The sequence below is a fragment of the Haemaphysalis longicornis genome, unplaced genomic scaffold, assembly GCF_048455015.1.
Source record: "Haemaphysalis longicornis isolate Haplotype H1 unplaced genomic scaffold, Haemaphysalis longicornis Haplotype H1 scaffold_10, whole genome shotgun sequence".
Taxonomy (NCBI): Eukaryota; Metazoa; Arthropoda; class Arachnida; order Ixodida; family Ixodidae; genus Haemaphysalis; species Haemaphysalis longicornis.
In genome coordinates, this window is record NW_027526204.1 from 25313227 (window position 1) to 25329364 (window position 16138).

The following is a 16138-nucleotide window of genomic DNA, read 5'->3' on the forward strand; positions in this document are numbered from 1 at the left end:
CATGCAAGTTTCACTTGAAGGCCCTTGGCACTCCACGTTGCATCCCAACGTGCAACTCGGGGTCGGCATGCTGCTGGGCAGCCAGGTTGCCCTCCGTCACAATTCAACGCGCCATCTTCACCAATGTTAGGTAGCGGATTTACAGGCTGTCTGCGTACGAATGTTTCATTCCCGGTTTATAGATGATCGTAACATCGAATTACTGCAGGCGCGGGCTCCATCGCCCGACGCGGCCAGAGGTGGAGGTGAAATTGGCAAACCAACACAGCACATGGTGGTCAGTCACAACCTTAAATTGTCTGCCATACACATAGGTAAAATTTAGAAATTGCCCATAAAGGGGCACTCTTTGTCAGAGGCTGAGTGGTTTCATTTTCGACAGATCGCGGCTGGCTTAGGCAAATAACATTTCGCAGCCGCTTTGCTGCAACAAGGATGGCACACAAGCCTACATCATGGAGCCTGAGTGCACTCCCGTTTCGGCATCTCTCTTGAAATCAGTGAACACAGGCAGGCTTGCAAGCGCTGTTGCAGCTTGCAAAATGTTTCCTCTTAGGCTTCTTTTCAGCAGAATGGGCGTGTCTGTCGTCAAGAGCATGAATAGTCGTGTAACACGTGCCAAGTTTGCGATTAAGCGCCGATAATGCGCCCAGTCCGAGGAATCTTCACATGACCTTCTTGTTCCTCAGGAAATTCGCTATGGGTGACGTTTTCACCATGTCAGGCATCTTCCATCAATGTCCACGACGTGGCCCCCAAAATCGAGTTCCTGGGACAAGACATGGCACTTTTCAGGCCTCAGCATTAGGCCCAATGTTCAAATGGCCTCCGGCCTACTTTTCTCGGGCAAGGAGCTTGTCAGACCTTTGTCTAAAAACAAACGTTGTCAAAGTAGACTGCGCCACTTAGGCCAGCTAGCACAGTTTCCATAACTCGAAATGTCGCTGGTGCCATGCACAGCCCAAACGGCATCGCCTTACACTGGTATATAGTCTGTCAAAAAGTCTATTCTAAGAATCATGTTGCGAGAGCAATTAGGCAGTATGAGGAGCTAGCAGGGTATTTAGTACTGTTTGTAGTGATGGGTGATGCCTAGGTTCTACTTGGCAAGGTGAGGTGGCTTCCTGTCCCAAGTTGTGTGAACTTTTTCAGTTTTGACGAGAATGACCACTTATCACTGAATTCTATGTATTTTAGTGCAACTGTGTCAGCCATCAATGAACAGCCGTACGTCAGATGTTATAACGTTTCAGGTGCACGCCTTTGCACTGTGTTTACGCCAAACCACGCTTGTAAAATCATCACAGACTTTCACGAAGCATACCTAACTTATTAGGGTGGACCTCTGGGCAAAATTGTATTGCATCGTAGGCGTGTAAAGCGCAAAAAATTACACAAAGGATGAAAGAGGGAGAGAGGAACTTACTAACTGGGATGAGTGGCCCTTCTAGCACTCCAGATGCTATCAAGTTGATCCCCAAATAGAAAGGTACAAATCGTGTGGTCGTTTTCATGGATGATGCGTTTGCTCACCGACAGGCTACTCTACCGGGTTTTGGAGAGGACGGCACAGCTTACCCCTCACCAGATGTCAAGAGATTACTCAGCATCAGCAGGAGAACATTCCCACTCCCACATACAAAACTCTTAAAACACGAGGAAATGACTCTTTGACTGCTTCGACCAAATGCACCTGAGCCAACATCCCTACGCCATTATTCAGCCGGAAGCTAATTCTGCCAGCCACCATGAATACTCAGGCGCATTATCCGAATTGTAGACTCGCTCCAGGATATCGACCTCTGCTATTCCACACCCCCAAGAGCAGAGGACACTGCTGTGTAAACCTCCTTACTGGGCCAGCCCACCCTCATTCAAGGATTCCTGTCAACAGCGATTTCCGATCGCTGCTCCCAATGAAGTTGTGTCCTCTTTCTGTGGCCAAACCAACCAAAGCCTGTTGCATATTCCTTTATTGTCCATCATCCTCTCACAGGCTGGGCACAGGTAAGCGAGGCTGTGCGGTTTTTCATGCCTATGCATGTTCTGTTTATCGGCAAAGCCTCTGCTGCAGATGCTGCACACGTAGGGCCTCTCGCCTGTGTGCTTTCTTTGGTGCTTAACCAGGTGCCCCTTCTCAGCGAAGCTCTTGGGGCACGCCGTGCACACATAGGGTCTCTCCCCAGTGTGCACTCTCACGTGGCTGTTCAGGTGCCCCTTTTCCGCAAAGCTTTTCTGGCAGACGCCACACACATGGGGCCTCTCGCCAGTGGCACCCTTTCGTGCCTGGACAGGGACCGCTTGTCGACAAAGCTTTTCTCGCACACGTCACACACGTAAGGCCTCTCCCCTGTGTGGCGCCTTTCGTGAGTAATGAGGTGGGCTTTTTCAGCGAAGCTTTTGTTGCACGCTGTGCACGCGTAAGGCTTTTCCCCGCTGTGCACTCTGCTGTGCACTAGCAGGACGCCCTTGTGAGCAAAGCGCTTCTGGCAGACGCCACATGCGTAGGGTCGCTCCCCAGTGTGCACCCGCTGGTGGTTGAGCAGGATCCCTTTCTGGCTGAAGCCCCTCTGGCACACGTCGCACACGTTGGGTATCTCGCCAGTGTGCAGCCTAGCATGCCTGACCAGGCTGCACTTGGTGGCAAAGATCTTGTGGCAGATGCTGCAGATGTAAGGCCTCCTGCTAGGGCATGCTCCACTTACAGTGAGGCTCACACGCGTCCTTAGGCTCTGCTCGCAAGCATCAGCCGCATCACAGGCCAGGTGCCCATTTGGAGGGACCTTGCAGAAATGGGCTTCCACATGCCCATCACTTAGCTCTGGTTTTTCCCTGACAGTCTTTAGATAAAAATTAGGGAGGCCGGGCTCGCTTCCATGGACGTGTTCCCTATTGTGGGACAGACCTCTCTTGCAAGACACGTCACCGGCCTCCACTTGCTCATAAGTGGCGACAGTGGCATCCTCATATTGGCATCCACACGAGCGCACGGACTTAAGCTTCTCCCTGAACTGCTTCTTCTTGCGGTTGTTGGGCAATCTCCTGCAATACCAAAAACAGAGAAAAAAAAATGTGACACGATAAAATGCATTGACAAGCAATTCAGCCACTCCTCCCAAAAAAGTTTCTAAGCAAATAAATATGCAAGCACAACTACTCGTACAAAACATAAAAGCTCCTCAGGTTATCCACAGACTTGTGTTTTCCTTCGAGAGCTCATGTTGAACATTTTTAAAGACTCCTTCGCATCAAGCTCAAGATTAAAACCCCATGTGCTAGGGATACAATGTCACAAAAGTTACTAGTGAGTTGATCCCAGAGAAAACGTAGGCATGCGCAAACAGCGATAATTGCTTTTCCAGAAAGTACGAGGCTAATAATCACTTGCATTGAAGAATTTGTAACTTCAGTTGCAAAAACAGCAACCACGGGGCACACTCCACTCAGGAAAAATGGCCATTGATGTTATCTAAACCCACACAACGGTTCAATAACTTGATCAGGTATTACAAAGCAGTACTGAAAGCAGACTTGAGGTATTGAGAATTACTTTACATACAAACATTGGCGATCAAGGGCCATTGAAATGAGGTGATTACATGGAGAAAGAGAAAGAATGGCCTGAACATATGCAGTGTCAACGATGAGTGAATTGGATTCACTGAAGACGGCTTCTCAGTTCACGCCAGGTTCAGGATATTTGCTTCAAGCGCTGTTCTGCGCCATAGTGTGGAGGCCTTTCCTTCTGCCCGCAGCCTCAGACGTGAGCCCAACTAGGATCAGTTGAGTGGTGAGGCTGGGACTTACAGCTGCAGTCTCCCACTCTTGGGAGTCGTCAATAAAGTGGCCGGGATGCGTCCGAGAGCATTCTCACATTATGTGTGTGATCATGGCCCAGCCCCCACACGTGTCACACGTGGCGCTGTATACCTCTGGGTATATGCCGCTGTATATAACTAGGTTGGGTCATCATCATCATCATCACCAGCCTATCTATGCCCACTGCAGCGCCAAGGCCTCTGCCATTATTCTCCAATTATCCCGTCATATGCTAACTGCGACCAATTGATCCCCGCAAACTTCATCTCATCTGCCCATCTAACTTTCTGCTGCCCCCTGCCACGCTTGCCCTCCCTACTGATCCACTCTGTTACCCTTAATGACCAACGGTTCTAAGAAATACATTCAAAGAAATGCTGTTTCGACTTTTCGCTGATGTTTGGGGTTACGTGGGGTTAAGTTTTATGATCAAAGCCTTTCCACACCGCCAACATTCTACACACCACCAGTGTGCGCACCCACATCTGTATTACTACAAAGCTACCATTTTTTAACCTTTTTATTTTACTGCTTTAATTATTAGTGTATGAAACCAGTCCCCCTGGAAATGTCTCGTGGCCTTGAGGGTACAGTACATTGTGAGCGCTCACTTGTGCTCCTGTGAACTGCCCCACACCCTGCCCGTCCACCGTCCTCCGGTGTGGTCAACCTCTCACCTGTCCATAACCATTAAAATCATCATTTGTACATAATCATCATCACAAGTCGCTGGGTTGTGGAATCGCGATCTGGAAAGTAAACACCAGAACCGTTCGCTCTGCTGCCTCCTTCAGAGAACCGTCCTGTCTCCTTACAATACAAATAAATAAATAAATAAATAAATAAATAAATAAATAAATAAATAAATAAATAAATAAATAAATAAATAAATAAATAAATAAATAATACATAACATAAAAAATAAATGGTATCAAATGGGATTGGCTTTTTCTTTTGAAATCGAGCGTATGCCCGAAGAGTATGTTCATTCTTGTCCGGAATTTCAGCGTTGGCGCTCCTTCATTTATTTGTACTGTGAGTGTGTATGGGCCTGGACTAGATCCTAGGACCTCCTTACGGATTATGGGCAACCTCCGGTATTTCATCCTCTCCATAACAAGGTCATCATCATCAACATCTACCTCGTCCTCGTCCCTCGCACACCACCATCATCGCTTCTGGAATCGGTGCCGGTTGCACCGCCGAGTAAACTTCTCGCTTCCCCCGTTACTCAAATACCTTACAGTACTTACATATAGCCTATATCATAAGCAATTTTTGAAGGAAAGACAAGATAACACCACTTTCTACATTACACAACAAACAGAATTGTACTACATATAACATTTACAAAATTTGGTGAGGACAGTACAGATTTTGGCAAGTAATCGTACAGTTTCAATACATTAGAGCAATTGTGCCGCTGTAAAATAGCGCCGTCAATGCAGAAATAAAAAGAACTTGAATTTTAATCAGCAGCTGCTTTAAAAAAAATATTTATACTGAGGAGCGCGAGTGATTCTCTATTAAAGACGAAAAACCTTTATATGTTAAACGAGGCCTTGTGCAGAAATTCACGTTTTCCCACTACGTATGGCAAGTGGGAAGAACAAAACTTCAAAGCAATCGTGTGGAATTGGTATTCTCGATGTGTTAGGGAATGCGTGAGCCGTGTTCCTTTAGTGTCTATTTGTGATATATACTTAGAGCTGCTTGTATACTAATCAGCATAACAGTTCCGGCCATGCGAGTTTTTCTCGCTCTTTGAGGCATGAAATTCTTCTTTTATTTAGGAGTTCAGTGGGTGAATCAGCTGTGCTGTATTTGTTACAAAGTTTTTTTTTGTACTCTATCACGTTTGCGCACAAGTGAGTCAGTAGAAGGACACCAGGTGATCGTTGCGTATTCCGAACTTGGCGTGACGAATATATTACCAGCGAGTATTTTTTGGTGAGGCTTTTTTTTCTGCTCAGAAAAAAAAACGTCCGCGAACGGTGGCAGACGTGAAGCTGGTGGCATATAACGCCATGGGGTCGAATGATGCTCAAATATTGGTGTTCATTTGCGACAGTCAGGGGAACAATAATTACGGTGCAACAAAAATTGAGTCTTCAACTTCCGTCTTGATGGCGCTTTAGTCATACCTGATTCGCAGACCGTGGTTTATTTTCTGCGGTACGATAACCCTGGTGCCGGTGCTGGAGCAAGTGCTGATGTAGTGGCCTCACTCTGTTCTTTGTCACATGATGAAGTACGGGACAGTGTTAAGGTACACATCACAGAACACAATGATGAGCAAAACTTCTGATATTAGAGTACCGCGTCGGTTAAATATTTTCTGGGGTTGTTGTCCTTTTAATTCAAGTCGACTTTCGTGATGGTGGGCAACGAGCTTCACGTGTAAAAATCCGGCATCTGTATTGGGTCTTGTGTTGTGCCTGTTTGAGCTATATATTTCTGAGTAGGGTGGACAGAAAGCCATGAGACCGATTAGAAGGGACGCCTGCAATGGTCTATACGCACGTAGACTATTACCTGCTGTTTTTAGACAGTAATGGCTATGACAGTAGAGTGGAGGACGTGTTGACGGTGCTCTAAGAACGCGGCTTAAAACTTAGGCTCCCATTGTACTAATGACTAACAGGGAATTGCAGTTCCTCGACCTGAATCTCGCGTTCAAAGATGAACACCTTAGTTTGCAGTATCATCGCAAGACAGCGAAGACGCTACTCGGATTCTCCTTGTGACGCTGTAAGGTTATAAAAAACGCTATAGAATTATCTGTGATCCGGCCTTCGTTCGCAGTTTTGCACGCACAGTGTCCACTAGAGCTTTAACCAGCAGGTCGACAGGTTAACGGCATCCGGATATCCGAAATATCTATTTAGAGTGGCGTACGCAAAACGTGTCCTTTTGGTAAAGACAGGGAAGCCACGGGCACGTGAAGCGTGTGGTGACGGAAACAAGAAAAAAAGCGGTGATACCATACATGCACAAACTGCGTCATGGAATAATAAATGCTGGAGCGCAATAGGGGATAGTTTGCACGGCCCCGAAAAAGCTGTATAATGTGCGCGGCCAGGTCTGGTCCAGGGTAAAGGGCAATGGGGTTTATAACCACAACAGGTGCATACTAAAACACGCCACGCACTACGTACTATGTAGAGTAGCAGTTAGAGAACTTAGAGAACTTTTCCACATTAAAGGGACACTGAAGTGATTTGTAAACACTACGGGATTACTAGCGCAAACTGTAGTCCAGAGTCCATAGGCCATGTTTCGACCACTCTAACCGCGTTTACGCGAATTTATTTAGTATAAAAATCAATTCGAAAATGTTGTCCTCCTCTCTGCACCCTCGCCCATTTTTTGTGGTGTTTTCGCGTGACGTCAGGGGGAGATGAGCTGGCACTTGGCTGCGCTACTGCATGACTCGCCGACCTTACGACCGTGTCAGTCGGCCCAGCGTTTAGTCCGCTGGCCGCCGACGGGTCGTCTCAATTCGCTCGCTCAGTTGAAACTAAGCCACAACACGTTTGTGAATGGAAGAATGTGCCTTTCTTTACTTTGTTAGTTTATACACTGTATAAGCTCCGAGTCCGGTTCGCTCCACGCAAGCGCTGCACAAGTGCATATGCGGCGCTTCGCTGACTTTACGATAGTAGGAAAATCTAATGCCACTTGAAGGCGGGAGAAGAATAAGCGAAGTCAATATAGGAACTTAGGAAATAAAACAAACTGAAACGTTTACCGTTTAGCGCAAAACTAGAGAGCCGGAAGCACTTTTTTTGCGCTGGGTGAACAAGCAAAGCGGTCAGCAGCACGACCACGCTTCTGCGAACGCTTTTCCATCTAAGAAATGCAATTGCTAGACGTGAGATATTGTGGAACTTTGTGGGTCATTTACTGCACAAAGCCCTATACAACAAATAGTCACCTAAAATACTTAAAATGCTAAAAGAAATAAATGTGTAAACTGGTTGTACATTATATACCTCATATATCCAACCTCCGCAGTGCTGGCTCGTGGTCGAGTGGTCTAAGGCGCTAAGAATTTTGTTTTGCAAGTAGTAAGTTGGAATCCCCGAGGGTGAATGCTTTTTTGTAAGTCGATTTTTTCGTTTACGTCTGATGTTTTCCGACCTGAGTTCCCCATTTCTGGGCCGTAACGTTCACTGCTCCACGAGCGAGTTCGCAGAACGTGCGGAGACTTACACTGACGCGCTAGCCAGTTGTAGTTGGCGTGCTGTTGCCACAAGCACCGACCGCTTGCGGGCAGTGGGCACAGGCCAGAATCAGCACACCCTTGGCCTGGTGCGAACACGCTTTTACGATACAGGCATGAGTGAAGCAAGCTCCGAATATGCGGGAAAAGCGCATGGCATTGGAGCGTCTGCGGTGACGCGGAGGGCGTTCATCCACTGAGTAGTCCTCGGCTAGCGATTTCTACGATGCCAAGCCGTCCTGAGAGGCTTTCTTAGGCATATTACATCCGATAACATGGCAGAAGCGCGGTACGACGATTACTAAGATATAGAGAATGCCCATCCAACGCTGCCGTTCGATGTCAAGCATGTTGTTTTACAAAATCGAAACCGAAACTTGTTTGAATGCTAACCTTGGACATCATCCAGTCACGGTGGCACCTCCTTCCGACGTCACAGCCTTTAGTTGGTGCGGTCACCACAGAACGCGCATGGTAGTTTTTCTTCTTTCCCGCTATATAAAATAATTACCGACTTATTAACCGGATAAACGATCAAAAGTGTAGTACATTGAGCCAGCCTACACAGTGCAAGCAAAACCGGCAGCTTGACGAATTCACTTCAGTAAAAGGTTGGTGACGCATGCGTGAGCCAGCCATCGATCGTGCTTACCCAAATGGAGTACTCCTAGCTAAGCAGCACATGCTGGGGAAAATACCACTCTCTGATAACCGAAATTTTCCAGTTCATAGCGTCCTTGATCCCCCTCCGGCACCTCCTCTTTTTATCAGCAGGTCAGTGCTTTATGTTTACTTGCGTGCTGTTCACTTGCGGCCCACGTGAAGTCACCTGAGAACGCCTATATTTATCCTTTTTCAACAAAATATTTAGTTTTAAAACTTCTCTCCTTTGGGACCTTTTTGTCCTCGTCGCATTTTTCCAAGCTCTTTGCTTCCCTGCTCGCCACGTGACATGTGTCTTCGCGCGATACAGAACGTTAAATAAACATGGCCACAGGCTGCGTGGCGTGCGTCCCACATAAAGCACACTCAACATACTAAATCACCATTTACAACAAAAAAACCACCCGAAGAATTGAGTTTTTCTGCATTAAAAATAATTGGGTTTGGAAAAAAAATATTTTGGCGCTCTTTGCCTTTAATCGTCCTTGCGCCATAAAAACCCAATCATCATCTGTATTCCTTAGACAGAGAAACCGCTCCTACAAGAAGACCATAAATGTTCACAATAAATGTTTCCTCCCTCTCTTCTCGCGGGCAGCGAATATTTCGCAGCACAACCTTTTCTGATCGCTTAAAGGGCAGTTGAACCTGCAGAGGGCTCTCACAACCCCTCCTACCTGTGGAGCTGTCCACTGTGTTCGATTTAACAGTAACGTTTTCGCTATATACAGAACTCCTAAAGGTGCGGAGGCGTACTGGACGTATCTCTGCTCTTGTTTTTTGTCACTTTTGTCCTAAGGACACAATTGCACTCAGGTATTTATGCTTGGGTTGATAGACTGGGCTCTGCATCTTTTACTCCGATTACGTAGGCAAGTGCCCATGTCTTGGAACCCATCATTATCATCAAAAATAACTCGGGGACTTTTCACTAACAACATTTATTGGAGCAAAATTTAGGTTAGTGAAATTTTACTTGCAACCAGCACTATTCGTTGTTGAAAAATCTTACATGTTCTATTTTGAGCCGCAGAGTATTCGCACACCGAATGTGCGGGTCCGGCATGTTACGGCTCTTGCGCGCGTGGCTTGGCGGGGTCTCGTGCCACTGATTCGAAGAGAAAGATCACCAACCGCTGGTTCTCCGTTTGCTTGCATCGAAACCGGTCCTGCTGCAATGGGTGAGTCTTGCTTTTTCGGCACTGTTCTAGCTAAGAAAGTTTACGACGTAGTGGTCAGGTGCAGGAATAGTTGATTTAACGCAGGCCTTCGCACACTTACTGAGCCTACAAACGCTCATATCGTGAATAGCAGTGACAGATTCATTCCACGCACGTACCAGGGAGGGAGAGGGTCAGCGGTGGGACTGGGTTTTGGGAGGGGGGGAGAGGGTTGTGTTTTGGCTACACTGTTGTCCGCTGATCTTCGAAAGTTCGCTTTTAAATGCAGAGCATTTCTTTAACTCACGATGTCACCCGTTCTAGGCGTCCATAGTAGTCCGCATCGCTCGCAGGTGCGCCCTCTTCCCCGCTCCTCCTCGCCTACTCTCCGCTCGCATGACGCGCTGTCTCCGCGGTCGGTTTGCGCCCAACAGGTGGGGGCGCGCGCGTCGCGGGATCAACAACATCTGTGGCGTGATCGTGACGTCAGCATCGCGCGAGCGTGGCGCGATCGTGGCGTGATAAAGGCGGGTGTCGGCGAGGCTGGAACGCACTCATCGCCGCGCTCTCTCGTCAGCAGTTGCCACAAGTGCAACAACATTAACGTAACGCAAACTACTTAACGTCGTGCGCCCCCGGAAATGCTCTGCATTTGATCGTACCCCTCGCGAGGGGGATGTTTCACTGCGTCGACATGCGAACAGTTTGCCACGCTTTAGGTTTTTTTCACCAAAGATTCCAAAGATGTAGTGGAATATCTATTTGGGGCAGAGGCCGCAATCGCAGACTGCTCCCAAGCAGCAGAAATTGCTAAGCCCAAGCATGGCGAATATGCAATGGCCATTTGGCAGGACCTTGGCATTACCTCAGCCGCCATATTGGCTGGTGTTTGGCTAAGGTGACAAGCCAACAATTGGCCAAGCTCTGGAAGGTGAATATTGGACAATGCTTCGCAAAGCATATTTTCATGTTAATGCCTTTGCGTGGACCTCATGCTGTTTTTATGCACGTTTTTTGGCTTTATGTCCAATCATTAGGGCCAATGCGTGTTGCAAGAGTTAGTGTTCGGCCTAATGTTTGCTTTACAGGTGCCACTATACAAAAAAGTATTTAACGCAAGCTATAAAACAGTTTAATGCACGAATTGAATAATTTTCTTTGGGAGGGCTTGTACGAAACAATAGTGACGCCGCAAGCAATTTCTAGAAAGCACTGACGAAAATGATAACGGCATGCATTAAAGCAGTTTCTGAACAATATTTCCAGTAATTTCAAGTGAAGGCGTTTTTCTAGTTTCTACGCAAAGAGTGGAAAAACATTTCTACCTCAAGTCAATAAACAGTTCAAACAAATTTGCTTAAGACTTGAATTTGTTTGTATTATATACAATTTCATTTCATGGTGGCTATACAGCGTAGCATGATAGAAATGAATTTCAAAGGGTGTAATTCACCGGCTAAGATGAATTCGCGTGACATTTGGTTCAAGTTTCGCTGAACATATTTATAGCAATTGCGTAATGGCAATGGGCACAATAAACGAATTCTCAGGGAAGAAATTACGTGACCTCCCTGAAAGAAGTAGATGAACATGCCAGCTCTCTTTGCTTGCTCCTATTATGCACATCACACACTTATTTATCACAAGACACGTGGCTAACAATTGAAGAATAGAATTATTGTCGTTGACGAAAAACTTTAACATGAAAACAAAACACGAAAATTGGGCCCAGAAAAAAAAGGCTAATACAGTGCAAATCAACTCGGCTGTGTTTAGCAGCTTCAGATGCTTGGAAAACGGAAAATTTTAGGTAGACCTAAACTATTACTTTTTTGCAATAATGCACCAATTGGCGTTGAAGAAAATGTGTAGTTCAACAGTAGTATTCCTCAAATTTTCAGCTTGAGAGAGATGGGCCCTTTGCTGCTTCCGCCCCTTCGCATTAGTGGTAGTGCCTGTAACACGTAAAAACACCCCTGCACTGTTAAACGCAGGCTGATTAATATATACAGTAGTAACTAGCTTCCTCCTTAACACATGCGCCTGTGAAAATATTCAACCTAAATTTTCAGATTGTTAAAACTAGCTCGCAAACGAAACGTGCTGCAAATACTGCCATTTAGTGTCACGTTTTAGGACAGCAGCACTCGGTTCGTTCTGGTAAAAACTAAACTGCATTTCTCTGAAAATCTGTCTCACACAATAGCCGAAGCTAAGGCTGGCGCCTTACCTCGTGAAATCATCCCTCCCCCCGTACCAAAGATTCCGCTAGACGAGGGCGTTGGCAAGTTCCCTACTCACTCGCCGGGGCGTGCCCCATCTCCCGGTGCTATCTCTCGCTCCCTCCAACTTGGTTCTTGGTTTAATCATGGCACAGTATCCTGCAATTGCGTATTTTCTTGGATTGCTTACTTTTCTCAAAGCATAACTCGCGCTAATCATGCCCTCCGCGAGCACCCGGTACGGGTACACGCGTGCGCTGTCGGGGCGCGTTCGCGAGCGAATGCCGCATTTTCTTGAACCGCGCTGTTTAAAAAAGGACAAAGAAATAGCACCACAGGACGAATGAAGCACGATTCGCGCTTCGTCTAGTGCTGTGTTGTATTTCCTTGCCCTGTTTTAAAAAGCGCGGTTCAAAAAGATGAAAAACCAACTAGCCCCCATTTTAGCCTTGAATACCGCATTTTCACGACGCCTGATTTTGTTGCCAAGCTACACGACTGCTGCACGCGGACTGCGATAGTGGCAGCGGACGGTCGCGACGGCCGCTGCAGCTATCGCGAGCCCAATAGCTGCAACGCGCACTGCAAAAAATTAACAGTCTTGGGTAGGGAGTGGAGAGCTGTTTCAGTACGCTTGCGATGCGCCAGCCGACGATAGCTAGAAATGGCGTCACACAAATAGAAGCACAGTATGCCCTTGCAAGAAACCAGAACACCACGTAACATTCCAGAGGTGAACCATTATAAACAACACAAGTTTAGGCGGGAAGGAGCGCAAGCTCTTACGTTATCAGCGGGAGTAGGGAAACGGCGTTATTTCGCAGGCAGATATGCTTCAAACACACGTCACCGACACCAAAACGCACGTCACAGGCACCGACTGGAGTACAAGTGCTGTTGAAATGCCAACAAAGACAACTCAGAGTGGGGTACGTCCAACACCTACGCCATTAGCAAAAAGGAAGAGCGGAAGGGTATGAACGCGAGTTGTTCGCACGCCATCATTGCGTTAGGACACACAATGTCCGACGCCTAAAGAAGGTAATAAAATCTTGCGCGTTATTTGTAATACCTTGCTGTGTAGTTTAAATAGGCCTTGTTTCGCGACGCCGTGCCGCAATCAGTTTGGTAACTACTTTTAAATGCAGAGCATTTCTTTAACTAACGATGTCACCCGTTCTACGCGTCCGTAGTAGTCCGCATCGCTCGCAGGTGCCCCCTCTCCCCCGCTCTTCCTCGCCTACTCTCCGCTCGCATCGCGCGCTCTCTCCGCGGTCGGTTCGCGCCCAACAGGTGGGGGCGCGCGCGTCACGGGTTCAACATCTGTGGCGTGATCGTGACGTCAGCATCGCGCGCGCGTGGCATGGCCCGATCGTGGCGTGATAAGGCGGGTGTCGGCGAGGCTGGAACGCACTCATCGCCGCGCTATCTCGTCAGCAGTTGCCGTCGTCGAGTCTCCGTTGCACGAGATGGAATCAAGACCTTCAACCAGTGGCGCTACGCAATGGAACCATAACGTAACGCAAACTACTTAACGTCGTGCGCCCCCGGAAATGCTCTGCATTTGATCGTGCCCCTCGTGAGGGGGATGTTTTTTGTTTGATGCTCTGTTGCTTTTAATCTCCGATCGACGTGTTGAAATGCGACAGGCACGCCTAGTTGGGCGCTTGCTGTTATCGCTTGGATAAACCTCGTCCTCCGATGCTCTTTGTGTGGCACTGCTTCCGGTCACCCTTAGCTTTCGCCCGAGCAATCTTGAACCAGTTGTACCCATGGGCGGCCGATAGCTCGGAAGCCAATGAATTCGCATGAAGTTTCCACTCTTCGGTTATAGGCCAGTCCTGCTTAGGTTGGTTTCGGAGCCACTTTTGCGAGACTATCGCAAGACATTAGCATAGTAACCCGGTACGGCAATACTTGCTTAGCGCGCTTTCTATTTGCCGTGTTTTCTGCATTTTGATTGAATCAGTGTCTTTCGGGTGAGCTCTGCATTGCGTTTTTCGCCGCTGGAAAGCTTTTTGCGGGCTTCTGCAGATATCAAGATAAACACTTTTTAAATGCAGAGCATTTCTTTAACTCACGATGTCCCCCGTTCTACGCGTCCGTAGTAGTCCGCATCGCTCGCAGGTGCGCCCTCTCCCCCGCTCCTCCTCGCCTACTCTCCGCTCGCATCGCGCACTCTCTCCGCGGTCGGCTCGCGCCCAACAGATGGGGGCGCGCGCGTCGCGGGGTCAAGAACATCTGTGGCGTGATCATGACGTCAGCATCGTGCACGCGTGGCGTGATAAAGGCGGGTGTCGGTGAGGCTGGAACGCACTCATCGCCGCGCTCTCTCGTCAGCAGTTGCCGTCGTCGAGTCTCCGTTGCACGAGATGGAATCAAGACCTTCAACCAGTGGTGCTACGCAATGGAACAACAGCTTAGCAGCACCAGTTCAAGACATCGTAACATCGTCTAATAATCATACCCACCTGCTAATAAATGATGTCACGTGACCACGTAATTACGTCTCCTCATTTAATTACAATATAACAACCAACAGCAACAAGTGCAACAACATTAACGTAACGCAAACTACTTAACGTCGTGCGCCCCCGGAAATGTTCTGCATTCGATCGTGCACCTCGCGAGGAGGATGTTTTTTTCTAATGTGGCGGCGTAGTAGAGAACGCAGCCAGCCGTGCGAAGATTTTGTCATGTTTGCTACGGCGTTTCTGTGGTGCACTCAGAGATCCCCGCTTCAAGCTTTTCAAAAGTGCCGAAGCGATCACCTGCCGTTACGCAAGTCTACATTCCTGGCACCAGACTCACGTAGTGGTGAAGAAGTCGATGAGCTTGACGTCGTGTTCTCCGAAACCAAACACAAGAGTCTAAGTAAAATGGGCACCTTAACTATGCAGAGGAGCATTTTTAGCTCACGCGGGTGCTGCTGCGGGCAATTGTTACTGGCAGTTTCTAACGGGGCTTTCCAGAGTCAATAGGGGTAAGTTCCCGGAGAAATTATCTTCAGTAATTCCGGCAGCTGCCGGAAGAACACTGCGTTGTAACTCACTTGGACTATCTGCTATCAGCAGGGGAATAAAAATTTGCAGACGTCCCCGCATTTGCTTTACCTTGATTGCATCACCCAAAGGCGGGAAGAGAACGAGCAAGATTTCAAATAGAGCTCTGCGAGCCAGGTAAGAAATTCAGCCATTTCGACAACTTAGACCGTGAACCTGAGCTTTGGCGTTGGCTGTCGGTAAACGCGGACTTCAATGGAGGACTAACGGACATGCTTGCATTCGCTGTATCTATCCAACTGACAGTCGCGCTCTGCAAACGTCACAATATCTCCCGCGACGACGTGCTCTCGCTATTGAGCGTTCGTTTAGCGCGATTCGGCGAGTGCAAACTCCGGTTCGTTTGAGGATGTCCGACAACCGTCTGTCTGAACTCTGTATACCCTCCCTGCATTACGATGAAACGGCAAACAGCTTTTATGGAGATAACCACTTTGCAACGCCCGTGCCTGTAGACACGTGGTGCTTTAATAGATGAGTGAGTGCAATGGTGGGCTTTCAAAAACAAAAGCAAATTATTCGTAATCTTGCCTCCAAAGTCCATTTAAAGGGGCCCTAAACAGGGTTCCAAAGGTGTAGATTTTACGTGCGCAATCATTGGAGTACTATCCAAAGAACATCCTTTCGCAAAAATGATTTAAAAGCGTCTAGTATTAGCCGAGCTATCGTTCATTAAAAAGGGTCCTCAACAAGGCCTGGCGCATTCCCTCTTTAACCGCTCCTCCAAAGCACTGTGGAAGCGGGGACGCCACCGACCAGGCGCAAGACCTGATCGGTGACACCTAGAGAAACAGGGTTGCGTCGAAAAGCGCGCAGCCATTGGCGCCACTCGGTGGTACGTCACGCTTGTAGCAGATGGCGGCCAAGATCCGCCTACTACCGCTCAGCGGGGTCGGTCGGTGGCCGGCCCGCATCGAACGGCTCCTCGCGCCGGCCATGCTCGCGTCGGCGGAAACGAGCGCAAACGAGCTTTTGGCTTCCTAACTC

At 47.9% G+C, this 16138-nt stretch overlaps 1 protein-coding gene across 1 annotated transcript; it reads right to left on the minus strand.

The window, feature by feature from the left end:
- Nucleotides 1-2069: 2069 nt before the first annotated feature.
- On the minus strand, nt 2070-12187 carry LOC144159766 (uncharacterized). Its single transcript, XM_077691458.1, has 2 exons — nt 12169-12187; nt 2070-3127 (listed from the first exon to the last, which is right to left on the minus strand). The coding sequence occupies exons 1-2, from the start codon at nt 12185-12187 to the stop codon at nt 2208-2210; spliced, it is 939 nt and encodes a 312-aa protein (XP_077547584.1). The 3' UTR covers nt 2070-2207.
- Between the last annotated feature and the right edge of the window lie 3951 nt (nt 12188-16138).